Consider the following 19,756-nt stretch of genomic DNA (forward strand, 5'->3'; position numbering starts at 1 on the left):
AAGATCCTAATCTTTGAGATGAGGACAATAATATCCATTCTACCTACAACACAGGAGTTAAAACACTGAAACCGTTTTGAAAACTGCCATCATTACTATCTACCTCCAAGGGATGGTTCTCAACCCAGTAATTGCCCTTGACCTCGGTCCCCAATTTTCTGATGACACTAATTTACCTTGAAGTGACGGTGACCATGTGTGGAATAGCTCAGAAACATTGCCACCAGGACGCTAGGATTGTAAGGGACAGGCTGAGGCTCCCAAAGGCCCTTTGGAAACACCAGCTAGGTTGGAACAGTGTAAGCTGGCACCAAACGCCTCCTTGCCTCATTCATAGCAGCTGAGAGAGGAGTGAGGGCTTGGGTATGCAGGTCCTAAGACATGGAGCCAACTAACAGCAGGCCCGAGAAGCAAGAGGTGATCCAAGAGGAATAATGAAGGTACAGGGTTCCTCCCTCCCCAGATATCTCCTAAGGACAGAAATGTTACCAGCAGGGATTACACGGTGTACAGAGCACCTCTGACATAAGTGATTTTATCTTAGAAAATGACTCCATTTCACATTTCAAAAGGCATCCAACCAACACGGTCTAGATGTTTGCGTAATCAACAGAGACAACTCCCAACCAGATTAAGGGCATAACCCTTTACTGTCGTCCTCACCAAAGGGCTCAAGGGCCATAATGAACAGGACTTCTACAACTCGAGATGGCCATCTTGACAGGCTCCATCTTGCTGTCACTCATGATCAGCACCCAGCATCTGCCGCCAAATCAAGGGCTCTTCCATGCAAGATGATGCTGTGCGTCCAGATAAGCCCAGGACCCTCTCCTTGTCCAAGTCACTGTCCTTGGACTGGTTCATTAACCCCTTTTCCTCTCCCCTTATCTCTCAATGTTAAATGTTACTCTGTTTGATGTGGAATGTTTAATCTAAACATTTATATATTAAGTATACTACTAGGTATGGTTTGCAGTACTGACTGACCTGTGGAGTGGCTTGAGCCTGTGTGACCACAGCTCTGATTACCAAGTGCATGGAAAGTATTAAGAAGTCCCTCCTTGGAAACTGCATAGAGCACATGGATTTTATGATGGAAACAGTATGAATAAAAGCCTGACCTTGTGGAAAGACACAAATGTTCATGGACCTGGTTATGTCTGATCTTGTTTGCCCTGCTCACGACACACGGGTTCTCCCTCAAAATTTCTTTTAAAATGCAGTCATTCAGTGGAGAGTACAACAGGTCCCCAAATAATATCATTTCATGATAACACTGATGAGAAACAAAATCACCTCCTGGCTGGGGCTACTGTCTGCATGCAGCTGGCACGTTCTCCTCTCCCCACGTCTGCGTGGGTTTTCTCCGGGTACTCTGGTTTCCTCTCACATTCCGAAGCTGTTTATGGCAGACAAGTGGGCTGTTCCAGTGGTCCCAGTGTGAGTGAGTATGCCCTGTGAGAGGGTGGCATCCTGTCCAGGGCAGGCTCCTGCCTGGAACCTGGGGCTGCTGCGACAGTCTCTGGCCACCTGAGACCCTGCAAATAATTATCTTGTTTTTATTTGTCTTTCTTAGGTGGATGGCTCACATTTATTTCAAATCCTTAATATCAGAAGTGTTTTAGTCTTTATTTAGAATTTTGGTGATGTTTTGTGACCAGAAATACGCCTGGGAACTTAACTCTTGTTTATAGCAACTAGCCTGTGCTACTGCTGATTTTGTTCTATGTCCTTCTGCTGAAAGTAGCAGTTTCCAAGAACCCACTGATGCTGTTAAGTGATGACTTTCTGTGCTATATCAAGCCACTGAACACTGTGACATGATCACTATATTCGCTGACGGAAGGTACTAGTAAGGTACTAGTGATAGAAGGTGGAAGAGAGCACTGCATAGTGGGAGCAGGTCCTGAAGGAGGTGCCTGAGCATATTCACCTGTAGGGAACAGGATAGAGAAACGCCAGGAAGTGCACCCAGGTACAGCAGCCCAGACTCTCTTTGACGCTTCCCTTGGAGAATTACGTGCACATCCCTAAAGCAACAGGGTCAGGCTGTGAGGGCTGAACCCCCTAACTCCCCTAGGGCCTATCATGCATATATCTCGGGTTCTGCTCCCTACCTGTGGATAAGACTAAGGCCACTGCAGAACTGCAGAGCTCACTGTGCTGAAGCACGATTCTCAAAGGTGCTAAAAGGTTCAAGTTGACTCAAGGGGGTGGCTGAGGAAGGGGGTCTGGGAGGGGTGTGTCTGCAACTGCTTGGCCGTCTTCCTCAGCACTCCTGCTTCAGCATCAACAATCAGCTGACCTTCCTGGGGTTTGCTCTGCAGCAGGCCAGGAGGCGTGGATATCACTCTGCCAGTGTCCAGGTGGGACAGGTGGGATGCGGCCAGCAGGAACCCAATGAGTGAGTCACAGGGCCAGGAAGCCAAACTGCTATTGGGCAGATCTGGAGGACAGGACAGGCCCCCTGGGGTGCCAGTCCTACCCATGGAACACTGCACCTGGTTTGGCTGCTTATTTTTTTTTTTTTCAACTCAGGTAGAATATATATACCAACTCTTTGACTTTTTCAAAAGTACTTTGATGCCAGGAACTAACACAAAACCACACCTTCAGGGACATTAGACTAGGTGATTTCTGAGTTTGCTTTCTTTCCACGCTGCCATTTGCTGGTTTTATGAATCGTGGCCTGTTTTGCAGATCCAGCCCAGTGGGTGGGCCACAGACCTCAGAGTCAGACTCATGAGGGGGCGATGAACTCAAATGCACACTAAGCACTGACCGCAGCCTACGGGGGAGGCCCCCACATTTATCAAGCCACTGCATCCAAATGCATGCAGAGGCGGCAATTTAATTCCTCCCTGGCAAGTTCAAACTATTCGGGAGAAGCTCTGCCCTTTGATCCCAACCTCCATCTCACTCCATCCCACGAAAAAATATTCCAGGGAGTTTCCCTTTTTCTAAGGGATGTGTGGTAGATTTTTCTGGAAAGTAAAATTCTATTTTGAATACATTAGGAAATTTCATTCATTAGAAGAAACTCAGAAGAGAATCCTTAGGAAAAGAGAAATTTTTCTATAAAAAAATTTTTCCTACCTCTATCTTGTTTATATTTTCAATCTTTACATATTATTCAGAGTAAGACATATCCACATACTATATAGCATCTTGACAATAAAATGACAATTTATACTTAAGAGGGGATATGTTATTATGTATAAGAAATTAAAGTTGTTAAAATAATGAATTAAAAATATGCCAGACGTACTATTCCACCTGGTTCATCCTGCTTGATTTTTTCATTTGTCTCCAGACAGCATAAATCCTAACACGAAGTTTTAAATTTTCCCACCAAACTCTCTGAAAAGGTCATGTTTAGAACTATAAACCGACAAGGTCACAGTGCAGCTCCCGTTGCTGAATCTCCCAGCTGAGAGGTGCAGGGGTGACGCTAGCGCAGGCACGTGAACCACTCGTTCTGGGCACCGTCCCACGACTGTGTGAGCTGCAAAGGAGCCCTGGCACCTTTGGACTTGGAGCTGCATGGTCTCCTCTTGCTCACTCATGCTTCCTTACCTGCTTCAGCCTGCAGGGATAGCCAGGGAGTGTTGGGAGGAGCAGGCCCCACAGGTAGCCAGCTGAGGGTCCCGGCCCCACTGATGGGCTAGGGACCTGGAGACCAGTTTTGGAGCCCATCCTCCCATCTGTGAGAGGGGCTGACCCCTCCCACCTCAGAGGGGGCTGTGGGGAATTAACTGAGATTAAACGGACTGAGCTGTAACAGAGGCTGAGCATGCAGCAGGCACTCCAGGCCCCAGTTCCTGCTCTCTCGCAACACCAACAGCACGTGTGCAGAGCATCCTCAAACAATGTCACCTCCAGACAGGGGCACATCCGAAAGGCACAATGCCCTGCAGGCCACTGTGCTCAGAACACAGTCATACTCCCAGAAAATAACAATCACTTTGGAGTTGCTGCCCCCAAAGAGGTCCAGTGATTTGCCCCCGACCAGGCCACAGACAGCGTTCAGACCCAATGTGGCAAGAGGTGCTTGGACCCACCCTTGCTGCCAGCTGTCACAAAATCCTGAGTTAAAGAACCATCTCAACGTCTTCATCCGAACATTTTATATCTCTCACAATCTTCACATAGTGGTGGTTGTTGTTTTTAATTTTCCCCCTTATGTTTGTCTCTAGCTGGGATTACTCATAGCAATTTCTCTTTTTTCTTGCTTAATCAGTATTTTCTTATTTTTCTATACCTGGCAAAATATCCTGCCATAGCAGGAGCTGAAACCTGTCTCAGCTGTGAGGTGTCTGCTCGAATGCACAGAGAGGACCATTTTCCTCCCTCCTCAGCACCCATTCAGACAAAAGTGGGAGTATTTGGGTACCAATCTTAGGGCCCAGAGGGGCTTGTGGTCTTGGACCCATGGCTCTTCCTACAAGGGAGCACAACATTTACAACATGAACAATGGGACGGAAGGTGGGAAGAACACACGGCACCTTCTTCACAGGCCTCCTGGAACTCAGGCAAGACCACAGTGACCCTCACAGGCTCACTGCTCTTGGTCCCGTCACTCCTTCCTCATCAGGAAACTACAAGCTCCTCCTGACTGCCTCGCAGCCACCAGAACTGGACAGGGCCCCAGCACCCCTACGGTCAAGGGCATGGTCACTCCCTGACATAATGACCGCACAGTGGGAATGGGTAGGGTCCGTGGGGAAGGGTGGCAACATCACACCTGCTTCACACCTGCTTACATGCCCCCCTCAACGTACCACCAGAGGTGGGCCTTCCTTGGTGCCATTTCTCACCTGGGCAGATGCAAACCCTCAGCACATGTGCTAAGTAGAGTGTGAGCCCCAGTGAAACTACAGATCACTGACCTGTTGGCCAAGACCCCAAGTTCCACACTCTCCTTCCTAGAAAGTGCTGCACCTGTCTTCCGTGGGCCAATTCTCAAGCCTCCCGGTGTGACGGAAAGCAGCAAGTGTGGTTCCCACATGAAGAACCCACGGCACCCGTGTGAACTACACTGTGAACCTGGCCACAGAAGTGACTCTTGCAGCCATTCTGCAACTGTCTGTTGGGGACTCCAGGGTGGGAGGCCCACGCCTGGTAACTCCATAGAAGGCGTACCATGCCAAGGGAGTGACAGGGACACCCTCCCCACAGGGTTCACGTCAGGGATGTTACCTTGAGCAGGAGGAACCAGCTGACCACACGGGGTGCTTCTAACATGTACACTACTCAGAGATTTCAGGGCAACGCTGCCCATGCCATTAAGCTCCCGAGACCTATGTAAGCAGGAATGTAAATGCTGATGTTCCAGAGTTACTAGGTGCTACCTTCCTGAACCCCCAGGCACAGATGACAGGAACGGATCCAATGTTAGTATGTGTGTGAAATGCAGACCCTGGCTGGAGTCCAGGCCCCTAGAACTGTTACCTCGCGTACAGTCGGTGGTCAAGAAATGCTGCCTCTATTATTACCAAATACCATAATTATCTCAAGCATATACTTCAGGTAATACGTATACCCATAAAGTTATCAACTACATTAGCCAAATAACCATTTAATTAAAACTAAAAGCTCAATCAAAATGTCCCATTTGTCCACCAGCTTTACCTGTGTAAAAATTCACTAGGTAAGAAATACAATCATAGGACTGAAAGCAAAAGAAAACAGTTGCGAATCACGTCACTCCTGGAACATACTCTAAATAAAATGCAATTGCGTGCCCCTGACACTCTAGTCAGTACTCCTAAGTACCCGTGCACACAGAGTGGCCCTGAGTGTCTGGGAGATCATCTGAAACTTCTGAGTCCAGATATTCTGGGCCCCAGAATTATGAATGTACGTTCCTACTAAAACTGATCAGCATTTCGTAGAGGAAGTGGATAATGTAAGCCAACAGACTAAAGTAGCTTCAAAGGCAATTCGTTCTGCTTCTGGCCAAGAAATAAAGCAGTAAAGTTTAAATATCAACAATAGCATAAGGTTAATTTATGGATCTTTAATGCTGGCATTTCATTAAACACATGATGAGAAAGAGAGTCCTCGACATTCTCTCCCACCCGTCAGAGAGCCTAGCTGGCTTTACATTGCCCTGTCCTCTGTGGTACCATGGGGAGGGAAGGCGATTAAACTCTCATCCGAGGTCAGGAGCAGGTGACCTGGCCCTTGGCACATGCTTGACTGGGGCTCTGCCGGGACCTGAGACAGATGGTCAGGAAAACTCCTGGATGCTGGCCATGCTGATGACACTTTCCCCTCCTAGAGAGCACACAGCCAACAGTTCCCCGAGCTCACCTGCAGACTGCACCCTGGGCCTGACAGCACTGCTCCCAGAAACAGACACTGCATCTACCAACAGCAGCCTGTCCTGGACCAACGTTCCACAGCCACGTTGATTTACCTGCATGTCCCACCATACCAGAGGGCATTTTCATGAGGATGTGGAAGTTCAGACCCAAGTCCAAGGACACACTCAGTGAGAACATGAATGGAATATCCTGTGCCTGGACCTCCACCTCTGCACAGTTGATTGGCTCCTGCGCTGCCCTGATGTGGGCAAGGCAGGCTTCACACACCCTGTGTCAGAGATAAGAACTGAGAGAATGAAGGCTTAAATCTTAGAGTCAACACGGCAGTACGGCCAGTGTGGCAACCTCATGCATGTTGGTCTGTGAGCAATTTCTCCTATAACATGCGGGAGACCAAAGCTGTGACATAAAATATCCTTGGCAAAAGCACCTCAGCACAACAATGACTAATGAAGAAAGCGTGAAATAATGTAAATACATATCAATAACAATTCCTAAAGAGGTTCAAATTGCAGCAATAATGCATCCATTTTTATACTTAATTGATAGAAAAGTAAAAAAAGAAGATCCATTGATTTGGAGGCTTCAGGAAAAGAGGCACTTCTTAGCTGCTGGTGAGCAAATGGCAATGAAGAAGCATTCTGTTCATAGTCATAAAACAGTATTCCAAACCCAAGAGTTCATCTCTAGGAAATCATTTTTAAAATAAGGAGATACAGGGAAAAAGCTGTTGACAATACTATTAATTTATAATACTGGGAAACTGAGCTTCCCAAACACCTATCCCCAGACAAAATCAGTCATGGCATTCATTCCTTTACAGCACTTTACATCTCAGATCAAGGTGCTCAGCACGCCTAAACCGCAAGCCCAGACCCTGGGGAAATACCTGCTTCATGTAGGCATAGCACATGGTCTCTGCGACACGTTTGCCTTCATCATAGCAGGCCCGAGGTCCTATTGGATTCACGTGGCCCCAGTAATCCTCACTTTGAGGGTGGACTTCAGGATCTATGATGGGAGAAAAGTGAGACTGTTTTCATCTTTCCTTTTTCCAGTTCATATCAATAATGCATATTTATGATGCAAAAGGGAACTTCGGAAAGACCCATTTAGAGATGGAGAGATGTATTAAAGAGGCCACCTCAGGTTTCCGGTCCATTCTCTAAGTTCCAGTAGGACACGATATTAAGCAATGACAACATTTTACTTACAGGGGAAAAAAAAAGAAAAAGATCAGGTCTCCCAATTTTAAGTTTTCCCTCTCTTCCGTAAATTGTTCTTCACTTTTAGAGTGCTATGCAAATTACAATTAAATAGAATCTATGTGAAGAGATACATGGTTTTGTTTTATATTTATAAAATCGATAACTGGAGCAAAACATGTATTTATTGAAAAAAATGAAAAACGCAGCATCTGTGGAACATGATGACTTTGACATGTGCCATCAGCAGAACACACTGGGACCTGTGACGAGACAACGTGGAGGCTCCTGTAGGGCAGGTGGAGGGATGGGGTGTTCCCTGGCAAATGGGAGCCTGTTCTTCTAGCCCTCATTTTACACTCCCAATTCCTGTTTCTCTAGCGTATAAATCAACCACGCTTTAAGACATACCAGGGGAAGAGATTATTGGAAGAAAACAAGTAACAAATTCTCTTATTCACACAAGTATATTTCTGGAATGTGAATATACATCTAATTTATTTAGTACACCTAGAATTTTATACATACTTGAGTACAACTATGATATAAAACGTGTAAGTCTTTGCCATGAAATCTGGACAAAAAGATGCACTGTTATAAATTCCCATCTTGTTTATCTCACCCCTGAAGTCTGACTTGGGACTCAGTGGGCCTGAGCAGGTGCAGGGAGGCAAACAGAGAGGTATCCTGCCACATGTCTGCTCAGCGGATCCCTCTGGGTCAGCACAGCCTCCACGGCAATGCAGAAGTGTGCTGCAAAGAAAGGTCTACGTATCTGCTGCTGTGGTTTAAAACTCCCTTTCGAAGGGCAAACTTCTCACTGCTCAGTGAGAGAAAAGTTCTAAGGAAACGACTTCCTGAGAGAAGGGAATCATTGACTTAAATTCACAGAATGGACCAGATGATTGATTTCAGACCTTTTTCCGGGGCTCTTTGACAAGAGCTGGGCAAGCTACACTCCAAAAGAGATGGTCATAAATTGGACAAAGGACAAGAAAGAAAAGGCTGGGTACGCCCATCTGTCCCTGGACAGGCACCGTCTGGACTGAAATGCTCAGGACGGCAAGCTTCTAAATAAGTCTCCTCACAAAATCACCGTGGAAAAAAACAGGGAAAACTTACATTGTTAACACGAAAGTAAAGATCCAGAGCCAAAAATAATTTCCAATCATCTCCCCTTTCCAGCATTCTGTGAGGCTAAGGCACTAAGCAAACACTCCACAAAAGTTTACTTTGGTTGTTCAAGGTCAGAGGAGAGCACTTGGTGACTTCCACAAATTACACTCTCAGTTATTTAGGAAGCCTAAGGAACACAGGCTCCTGTCAGACACACGGATAATAAATGAGACAAGTGGGGGAAGCAGGGTGGCTGTGGGAAACATGTCACTGTGCTCCTCTGGACAGACACCACATCCCACAGGTAGGGAGGGGCACGCTCTGCTCTTTTATTAGTAACTGCTGAGGACTTCAAAAACGTAGACTATGAACTACCTTTTCATAGAGATTACAAAGAATACCACTGCATTGAGAAGAATTTCTCTGTTGCTATGTTTTTTCATTCAGTTTCCTTACTTAAAAAAAAAAAGTTTCTTCTGATTTTGCCCTCTTACTTCCTTCTCTCGTCCACAGTAAGAATGTAAAATAGAAAAATTGCATCATACCAGGACCTGGCTTCCGCTGCATCAGCGAAGCAGTTCTCCTAAACCCTGCACACTCAGCTGGTTTGGGGCTGAAGAGAAATCAATACGAATTGGAAATATAGCCCCTGGTCCCCACTCCTCAACTCCTTCCCAGGCAGTGAAGGAGAGGGAGGCTGTAGCTTGGTAAAACAAACTCATGGGTGTTCTGACACTACCTGCTTAAGGTTCTTCCAGAACTCGTTATACAACACGGGAGGCAGTAAGCGCATGTCTCTTCTCCCAGGAAGCCTTAAAGGCCAGCCCGTGAGCTCTTGGGAGGTCAGGCATGCAGCACGCATGACTCACATAGAAGAACGACATGTGCAGCCAAACAGGTAAAAAGATAGTGTGATTTCTGGGGTGTTTTCAGAGCAGAATGGCAGAAACACTTCCGTGGAATCATAAATGGTGGGTCTTTATTGGCCAGGTGACAGGGTGCAGTGCTCCAATGATGTGTGATCAAATGAGAGGTTGTCCCACCGGGCAGAGGAGCTTGGCAACCGGGGAGGCTGACAGGTAGCCTCTTGTGCACGGGAGGAGCATGGGCGGGCTGAGTCTCCTCAGAAAAGAACCCTGGACTCTTCCAAGACAGGATGAAAATAGACCAAGGGCTGGAGTGAGCGTACCCTGAGAGAGCCCCCTACTCACCTCCATACACCTCCGATGTGGAGGCCAGGAGCAGACGGGCGCCGACTCGTTTTGCCAGCCCTATAGAAAGCAAAGACATGATAAAAGAGACTCGATTTACATGTGCAGGCACATTTTTTGCTGGCCAATTTAAGCAATGTTTTAGTATTAAAGACATTTAATTATCTATTCAATTATCTACTCTTACTGCATCTGCTTTGGCACCAAAATAAACAAAACAAATGCAGTAAGAAAAACATAAATGGATTCTCAGAAGGCCAGTATTTTGTTGAATATTGTCATAAGCAGGGCCAAATGCAGAATCCGTTAGTTTGATAAAGTGTGATTTCAGGAGTTTCCTGAGGCACTCCTCTGCCCCCAAATATTACCCCATATTGTACTGGGTAACTTTCCCTTGGTTGGCAGAAGGCAAGGCCCTTCTCTCCTTAACTTCCACAATGGTCCACCTGCCACTTCCTGAACATGTCCTGGGCTCTTCCAACTGCCCATGCCACCCTGTCTGGATAACTGTCCACACATTCTTCTTCCTCCTTTGTGGTTCAGCTTACACAGCACCTTCTCCAAAGCAACTGTCACATTCCTCAGTCCTGCTTTGAACCCCTTCCCTGGACTGACCACTCACATGTAACTGACTAGAACATCATTATCTACGGTAGTCAAGTAAGTATGGAAAGTCTTCCAAACTCATTCACAGAGTCCCAGTGTACAGAGGTTCATTACAGGCTCCAAGAACCCCCCTGACCTTCATTAACCCTGTACTTAAGACAGGGGACATACCCCATCCCCAATCGCCACTACACTAGACGGGGGCTGTGTGGACACCCCTCAGCTCTGTCCCCCACACAGAGCAGGGGCCAACACATGCCCACAAAGCACTGCTAGGAGGGTGAGACAAGCTAGGCACATGCAGCCTATGTGCGCTTCTGGGCGAGGCTGGTGGGGGTGGAAGGATTCTAGCGTGCGGGAACCAGAGGTATTAGCGTGTCCAACAATGTAGTAGCTTCAAAATGAAGGACCCTGAGATCTTTTTCTTCCTGATTAAATTTTTTATTTTGAGATATTTGTACATTCAAATTCAATTGTACAAAGCAATATAGGGACCTTATGTATCTTTTACCCAGATTCCTCCAATGCTAAAACTTGCAAACTAGATTGTGTCACTATCAGGACATTGACATTGATATGATCGGTGACTATTTCCACTGAAATGGACATTGCATTGATAAAAGTGATAGAGCATTTCCATCTCCACCAGGATTCCTCACACCGCCCTTCTGCAGCCTCTCCTCTCTCCCTCCCACCTGCTGACCCCTGGCAACCACGAACCAATTCTCCATGTCTATAATTGTGTCATCTCAAGGAAGATACACAAATGGAACATGACCTCTTGGGACTGAATTTTTTCACGGAGCATATTTCCCTCAAAATCTATCCAAGCTGCAGTGTGTATCAACAGATCCTTCCTAATCTATTGCCGTGTACAATTCCAGGGGATATATGGATGTGCTGCCGTTAACCATTCACCTATGACAGGACATTCTAGTTGCTTCTCGTTTTCGACCTCTACACAAAAAAAGCTGCTATGAACATTCATACAGATTTTTATGTCAACATAAATTTTCATTTCTCTGGGAGAAATGCCCAAGAATACAATTACTGAGTAATATGGTAGGTGCGTATTTAGTTTTTTAAGAAAGCGTCAAACTGTTTTCCAAAGTGACTATACATTTTATATTCTGAGTTATTTCCAGTTTATAGTTTTCTCTGAACTTTGGTCACAAACACACATCACAAATGCAATGTGTTGTATTTCAAAAACAACCGAGTTTAAAGATGTTGAAACTAGGACTACTTCTGTATCACTTTCATGGAATGACTTACGCAGGATCTACAGAGGCAACTGTCAGGGAGTGAAGCCAAGGGAGCTATCCTGCTGCTACAGTGTCTGGGGGTTACGAAAAGCTTTCATCAGAGGAAGAAGTCTAGCACAGGGTCTGGGAGGCGGGCAAGTTACATAGAGGAAAGGGTCTCACCAGGAAGAAGCCAGGCAAAGTTCATGGCATCTTATCCCAAGTGCAAGATGGCTAATGACGGCTCCTCTCCGTTCAGAATACAAAGTCCAACGTGGGTTTCTTTCCAGCCTACCAATGGTCTCCCTTCGCCTTTTGTCAACATCTCTCCTGGAGCACTCTTTACCATTCCTGCAAGGCCTCCACATTCAATCTCAGTCATAGCTCAAGCCCTAGCTCGAGTCACTTTTGCATTTAACTCTAATAGCATTTTGCTGAGGCCTCTCTTTGGGAGCCTTTCCCATCCTACTAGGTATCACCGACACTTGTGCCCATTCAGCAGCCCCCACCCCCCATGGGGCGCCGAGTGCAGAAGAGCCTGAGGGTAACCCCATCTGAATCTGCCCCACAGTGACAGGACCCATGGGCACAGTGACTGCATCCCCTAAGTAGGAAGAACAAATGGAATCTCTCTAAACACCAAGTGCATGATGGGCTTTTCCTCTACGGTCTAGTTCTGGTATAATGCAGGGGTAGGCGCTTGTGATGGCAAGAAGAGGGCACCACGTACACCTCTAAGCAGAAGCAGCAGCACCCTGTTCTGTCTGGGACCAGAGCAGGGGATGGTAACAAAGAAGATAAAGCTCTTTCCAGACAGGAAGAATGAATCATCTTACTCCAAACAACTTGACCCTTGTGATGGTTCATTTTATGTGTCAACTTAGGCCACGGGATGCCCAGGGATCTGGTTGAACATTATGTCCGGGGGTGTCTGTGAGGGTGTTTCCAGAAGACAGGAGCATTTGAAGCTGTAGACTGCGTAGAACAGATGGCCCTCCCCACTGTGGATGCATCATCCAGTCCCTTACAGGATTGACTGGAACACAGAGATGGAGGCAGGTCGACTGCTTACACAGAACATTGATCTGCCCTCGGCTCTCCAGTTCTCAGGCCTTGGAACTACACCCCTGGCTTTCTTGGTTCTCCAGCTTGCAGAAGGCAGACGGTGGGACTTCTCGACCTCCATAATCACGTGAGCCAATCCCTCGTAATTAATCTCTTTCTCTAAATCTCTACACATCCTATTGGTCTGTTCTTCTGTAGAACCTTGACTAATACCACCCCCTAAAATATTGTGTCTAAGAGAGAAACCAATCTCTGGCTGTCCTTTCATTACCTTGACTCCACGTTTTGTTCAAATCAAAATTTAGTGCTGTATTTCCCAAGTCTATTTGCAGAACCTGTATTAAATGTTCCTACACTTAAATCCATCATTTACTTGCCATTTTAAAAAGCGGTTCCTTTCTTTCACTTTGCAAATAATCAAAACCCCGAGAGTTTTTTGAAAAAAACTGTGCCAAATTTAAGCATGCCTCCAATTTTAAACATTAATATGTGCATACTACCCAGAGCTATAAATCTAAGGCATGTCACTTGTGAATATACACATATGGCCACCCTTAACAATGCTCTCTCTTCCATCTTTCATGAATGCGAACCCTGAAGTCCAATCTAGGGCAGGTACTCCATCTTGATAACATCCCATACAGACGTCTCCATCCATTCCTTCAAAGAGTGCTACTGAAACAACCGTGTGTAAGGCCATGCCAAGCCAACCTCGGGATGAGAGCCACCACTGCCTCTTTCCAGCATGAGGCATGCCACTTATCCTTGGCATTCATCAACTGGTTTCAGAGGAGAGGAGGAGGGGAAGGCTGGGTGGTCAGTCACATGAAGCGCCTGTGGTCACTCCCAGGGGATCCTACACCAGGGTGCTGCAGCCTGATTACTATGATGCATGAAAAGTTAGAATATCTCCTCCATGACATATTCTGATGATAAATAAAGTCACACTGAAATAACACTGCAAAACTGCCAAATACCACAGGCAGGGCGATAAGGGATGATAAGGGACCCAGATCAAACTCTAGTAGAAGATTCAATGTCCTATGTTTATAATCGTCTAAAATATTCCCAGCAAGAGCCAAAAAACAAGAAAATGACAACTTACCCAACATGTTTAATGTCCCAATCGTATTGGTCTTTAATGTCTTGATAGGATTATACATGTAGTTTGGAGGGGAGGCTGGAGATGCCAGATGGTATATCTGGTCAACTAAAGGAGACAAAACAGAAGCCTATTACTTAAAAACAAAACAAAACAAAACAAAAACCGCTAAAAAAATACTGACCTCCTAGGATATACACTGTATAATAAATGTATTAGTATATCTTTCACCGAAATCATGTTATTTTATTCTTTATATAAACTAATTTACATTTGTAATTAGAAAAAGGTTAAACAAAAATAGAAAGTCTAATTATCTGGAAACAAAAACATGTGCTGGGTCAGTTATTTGAGTCTGTTCTTGTGTAACCAGAGTCAATTCGATTACTGAGTTGATTGTTTTCTGAAATATTTGTCCCACATAAAGCACTCAAATCAGAAGGAAGACTGATATTTTTCAGACACAGAATTAAGCATGAATTTTTTTCTTAGTTTGTGAGGCAAATATGACTTAAAACCAAAGACACAGAACTATGGGAGAAAGTAGCCTTTCCTTTGTTTTTATGCATCCTGCATACATAAAACCAGACCCTGAGACCATGGAGAGGGAGGGAGACGGGGTTTTAAAGCCATGAATGGCAAAGCAATTCAGATTCCACACGACCCCTGCTCCTCCTGCACAGGCATTCACTTTAGCATCACTACCTGCAGCCCTCCAGCACCGATCCACGTCAGGCAACACCGGCACACAGCAGAGACGCCTTTGGGGACCAGCCTCTCACTGTGGAGTGGCAGCAACAGACACACACACAGGAGCAATGCCATCCTTTCAGACAAAGTCCATGTCGTGCCATTGTACTTTCAGCCACTGGTGAGGAGACATATCCACCATCCACAGGAGAGTGAGGAACAGGGATCTGAAAGCTCTGCTGCCAAAATGAGTCCTCCCTTGCACATGGATGTGTCAGAATATCTGCAGGGGCCCCTCTGCCCGGGCCTTCCGGGCTCCTCCTGACCAGGTAACTGCTGCTGTCTTCCCTTTCCCAATGCTAGGAATGGAAGAGCTGAAGATCAAGCCTTTGAGTCGCAGCAGGTCAGTCTAGAGGTTCTCAATCAATCCTGACTGTGCACTAGTCACCCAGTGAGGTAATGCCTGGGTCCCTAACACCCTGAAGCAAGCTGGGAGACTCTAGACCTTCATATATACACACACACACACACACACACACACACACACACACACACACACACACACATACATGCATATATACATATATGTACATATATACATACACATATACACGTGTGTGTGTGTGTGTATATATATATTTTAACATTTGAAAGTCAAGCCTGAAAACCAGTGAGTTCATTTAGAAATAGAACCAACACTTATGGGAAGAATAATCTTTTTGTAAAGAGAACTGACAAAACCCAAAATCTTTAAAATTATTGATGGTCTGTCAAGATGCAAGTTCGCTGAAAGGATCTGTCCAAGTAAAAGGAAATCCCGTGACTGCTGTTCCCACCCCCACAAGTTATTCTGAGCTGAAAAACCGCTAAAAATACGAACTAACATTCTATTATACAAATTGTAATTTAACAAGATACCTTTTAAAAATCAGTTTTCACAAAGTCCCATAATTCTAAGGCCAAGCTATCTTTTGCAGTTTCCAGCTAGGTCCAGCACAGATCGGGTCAGTTCCTGCACACCTGCTTCCAAGCTCCAGGGCTGCAGGTAGAAGCAGCAGACCATTAGCCCCAGAAACAGGCACTGTGCTGCCTCCTCTGAAGATGACTCCTCATACCCACTGCCACTTTGGAGCGTGACTGTGCCAAGTTCAAAACCAAATGAGGGCTGGGCACGATGGCTCATGCTTGTAATCCTAGCACTTTGGGAGGCCGAGGTGGGTGGATCACTTGAGGTCAGGAGTTCGAAACCAGCCTGGTCAACATGGTAAAATCCGTCTTTACTAAAAATTTTTAAAAAATAGCTAGGTGTGATGGTGGGCACCTGTAATCCCAACTACTCAGGAAGGTGAGGCAGGAGAATCACTTGAACCTGGGAGGTGGAGATTGCGGTGAGCCAACATGGCGCCATTGCACTGCAGCCTGGGCAACAAGAGCAAAACTCCGTCTCAAAAAAAGAAATAAACAAAATTTAAAAATTAAAATCAAAATTAAAAAAAAAAAAGAACCTCGCCAGACCTTCGGAGCCGAGTACGACACCACAGACTCCGCTCAGGTGGGCGAGACCTGGAACCTGCTGCCACCTGACTCACACTCACGGGCATTTCTGCTTACACAGACAGGGTCACCCTACGTTCCTCAAAGAGAGTCTAAACAACTCTGCATGAGCTGTGATCTAACGCAACAAATTATGCATCACTATCTTTACTCGAGGTGACAAGGTAGGCAAGGAAAGACAGGAAACTGCATGAAAGGCTAAGAGGGAAGAAGTGTGCCTTGAGAGAACAGGAAACCGCCCCGACATCAAACAGAAAGCCACTGTCATTAGCCTCGCACGCCTCCCTCCTCATCTGCTCCAGTCCTGGCTTTCTTCTTCAAAGCTCAATCCAGACGTCAGTCTCTGTGGGAAACCTTCTCACTGCCCTTGGTCAGAAATAACCCCTTGCCTGCACCGCTAGTCCACAACGGCTCAGCGCTGCCTTGTCCCGAGATTCACACATGCCTTCCTCACTAGATGATGAGCTCGCCAAGCACAAGACGCAGGCCTTTCCCCTCCTGATGCTCTCCACAGTGTGGACTCTGCAGGGAGGGGAGGCCCCCTTGGTCACCCACAAACGCAGACTCCTGAGCTCACCGCAGGTCTCACGCTTCAGGATTTCCAGGAGGGCCTGGAAACCTTCCATTTACAACAAATACCCTTCCACGGTGCTCTGGCCCAAGCCAATTTGGGAACAGGGCTCCACAAAAGTTAGCTGAGAGAAGAACTAAGCGTAAACTGGGGTTTTTCCATCCCCAAAGGCCAGTCCATCTGGTTCAGTGTTTCTTCCTCATTGGACAGGTCAGTCCCACTGCTGCTCCGGAAGGCTGAGGGCTGCCCCGTCAAACTGTCGAGACGTTCAGTTAAGTAGCGGCGCTGCTGCATCCTCCCATTTGAGAGGAAACTGAACACTCTATGAAAATCAAAGTTTCCCACCACCCGCTCTCCTCTGAGAATGTGTTCTTCCTGTAACGTTAACAGTAACTCCAGTTCCTATCCTAAAAAGAGCACTGCAGCAGAGTCTGTTGGTTAAGTAGTCTGCTGAGCAATTCTGAAGGGGAGAAAAGAGGGGAAATTCAGAACAGGGGCAATAACCAGCAATGAGGGGTGCCAGGTAAACACGAAGTAACATTAGTAACAACCGGCTTCAGAATGTAAATGAAGCAGCGAGGCTAACCCTCTAACCCTCACAACCCAGGACAGAGGCCCTTGGAACATGTCAGCTGCACAGTTCAGAGTACACCACGCATGAGCTTGATGTTCCAAACTCCAAGCTGAGGTGGGGAGAGGAAGTCAAAGGGGGACAGAAAGGCAGCCCATTCACAGGTGCCCACACAGCCATTTCAGAGACCACTCAGAGACCCTGCCGCGACCTTTCACATTTACAAAGCCATGTGCTGGGAGTTCAGCTAGAAAAACAGAAGTCTCAAGAAATGAGCCTAAAAGAGCTCCAATTAATGATCAGCGGCATTCCTACCAGAAAGCAGGGTAATTTTATGTTGGGAAGAGGCTGAGTAAGGGCACGGCTGCAACTTGCTCGGCCCTTCTGTGAATTCTGACCAGGAAAATCCAACCAGTCAAACCACGAATGAACTCCCTATAGGGTCTTAGGTTGAATTTCACTGTGCCCAAAACCCACATAAATGACACATAAATAGGGAAGAAAAAAAATCACCGCAGGAAGAGAACAGCTCGGAATAACCTGAAACCACTGTTCAGAACACATCGGAGAAATCAAGCATTTTCTTCTACCAAAAAAACCTCTTCCACAGAAAAACTGACTATAGCTTCCACTCCTTGGTTGATTTTCTTTTTAATTTTGTCTTAAGTTAGTGACATAGTCTGTGTCAAGCCTCATTCTGGGCCACTCCCACGCTCTACGAAACTTGGTGCCAAGGGCCAGTTAAGGATTTGTACCATGAGACTGAAGACTAAGGAAACACTAAAATGCAAAACAATGGGTTAGTTCTTTCTGTGAACTCACGTGATTATTTAGCATATACTCAATTCCCATCATAAAAGACACTTACAGTCGAATTCTCTTTTCCTACACTCGAGTCAGAGGTTTTACAGAAATACTCCCCAACGAGATGTTCCTCTCTGCAACGTGAAGCCTCACAGCATGGCCCTCGTCTCCGTCTCCAGAAACAGTATTTAGGATGGAAAACGGGAATGAAGAAGATACAGAACTTCTCAAAGTATAAAGACCAAATTTCTCTCGGCACAAAGAAGCAAAACAGCAAGATTTTCCCTTCATTTCATGTCAAATGTATTTACTTAGGGCAAAGGCTGCGCACACTAGAAACCGGCTCGGCCGCCGGGAGCTGGGGTTGCCCGCCAGTGCTGTCGGCTGTTCTGAGCGAGGGGGTCACCTTCCCTGTGAAGCCACCGCAGGGGAAAGAATTTCCAGTGTCCTAGGCTGCTCCACAGGAAGCCTCCACAGCTCCAAATTAAACAGAGGGAGATCTCTAAGAGCCGCCACTGCAATTTTATTTACATTTGCAATATAAACTGAAAGCTGAGAAAAAATTTTCTAAATGATACTTCAACAAAAATATTCTAATCGGAGCTGCATGCTTTAAATGTCTACATAAACATGGACTCAATCCCCTTGGCAAACACTGTTCCCACTCCTCCTCTTTAGCGGGGGGCACCCAGGGTTAATGGCTTGGCTCTCCTGTCTTCCCTCTCCTGGTGCCCCCACCCCTAGCCCTCCATAGGAACCGAGCATCCAGGCAAAAGGCAGGTAATGGAAAGGACTCCACGTCTTGGTTTCCTCACCTAAAAAATGAGGAAAATAGCTGCCTACTTCGCACAAGTATTGACATAATTAAACCTGCCAACCATAAACAGCAATTAGAATAGCACTTGGAATATAGTTAAGGGTTAGCTATGGACACTTCCTTCTTTTATTTTCCTGGACCTCTTCAACAGAGATACTACAAGTTCCCAGTACTGGTCTTCCCATGACACAATGCGCATTTCTGCCTTTTCCTGTTTCCCATGGAAACGCTGGTCTCAAGATCACTGTTTATGCAGATGGTGGAAAAGTAAATTGGGACAGTATTTCGGGGAAGCACAGGTGCTCTGTAGCAGGACCCTGGGAAAGCCAGTGTACTATGAAAATGATGACAGAGACACAGATGCGTGGCTTTCTGAAGCATGGTTTATGATGGCCCCAAACTGCAATCAACCTAAAGATCCAACAACACAGGACTAAGGAAATTACAATATATTCATAAGAAGGCAACTTGCTAACAAGTAATGTTGAGGGGAAAAAAACCCGTGTCTTGGTAAAGAGATCTAGCTAGTATAGTCACAAAACAGAACACTAAGCAGCTGCCAAAAAAGGTCTCTATATATGATATATATGAAAGATCACCAGGACACAGTAAGTGGAAGACAATAAGATTCAGGATAATACACAATAGGTTATATAAAAAGGGAGAACTATAAATACCTATTTGTGTTAGTTGGGTCACATACAAACACTGCAGATGAATACAAAGAAAGGATCAACAGCTGTTTCCTGAGGAGAGCTGAGAACTGGCAAGAGGAAGACTTTATAGTTTTATCTTTTCCATTTTTATGTTTATTATTTATTTATTTATTTTTGAGACAGGGTCTTCCTCTGTCACCCAGGCTGGAGTGTG

General features: G+C 45.9%; 1 protein-coding gene across 2 annotated transcripts in view; it reads right to left on the reverse strand.

The window, feature by feature from the left end:
- The window catches only part of UXS1 (UDP-glucuronate decarboxylase 1), a 94,791-nt gene that overhangs the window by 22,429 nt on the left and 52,606 nt on the right, over positions 1-19,756 (reverse strand). For both annotated transcript variants that reach the window (XM_050754205.1, XM_050754206.1), the window contains 3 exons: positions 13,883-13,987; positions 9,863-9,922; positions 7,220-7,341 (listed from right to left, as the gene is read on the reverse strand). In XM_050754205.1, the coding sequence (XP_050610162.1) occupies positions 7,220-7,341; positions 9,863-9,922; positions 13,883-13,987 (287 nt within the window). The remainder of the gene's footprint in view (positions 1-7,219; positions 7,342-9,862; positions 9,923-13,882; positions 13,988-19,756) is intronic.

Source organism: Macaca thibetana, chromosome 13 (genome assembly GCF_024542745.1).
Source record: "Macaca thibetana thibetana isolate TM-01 chromosome 13, ASM2454274v1, whole genome shotgun sequence".
NCBI lineage: Eukaryota > Metazoa > Chordata > Mammalia > Primates > Cercopithecidae > Macaca > Macaca thibetana.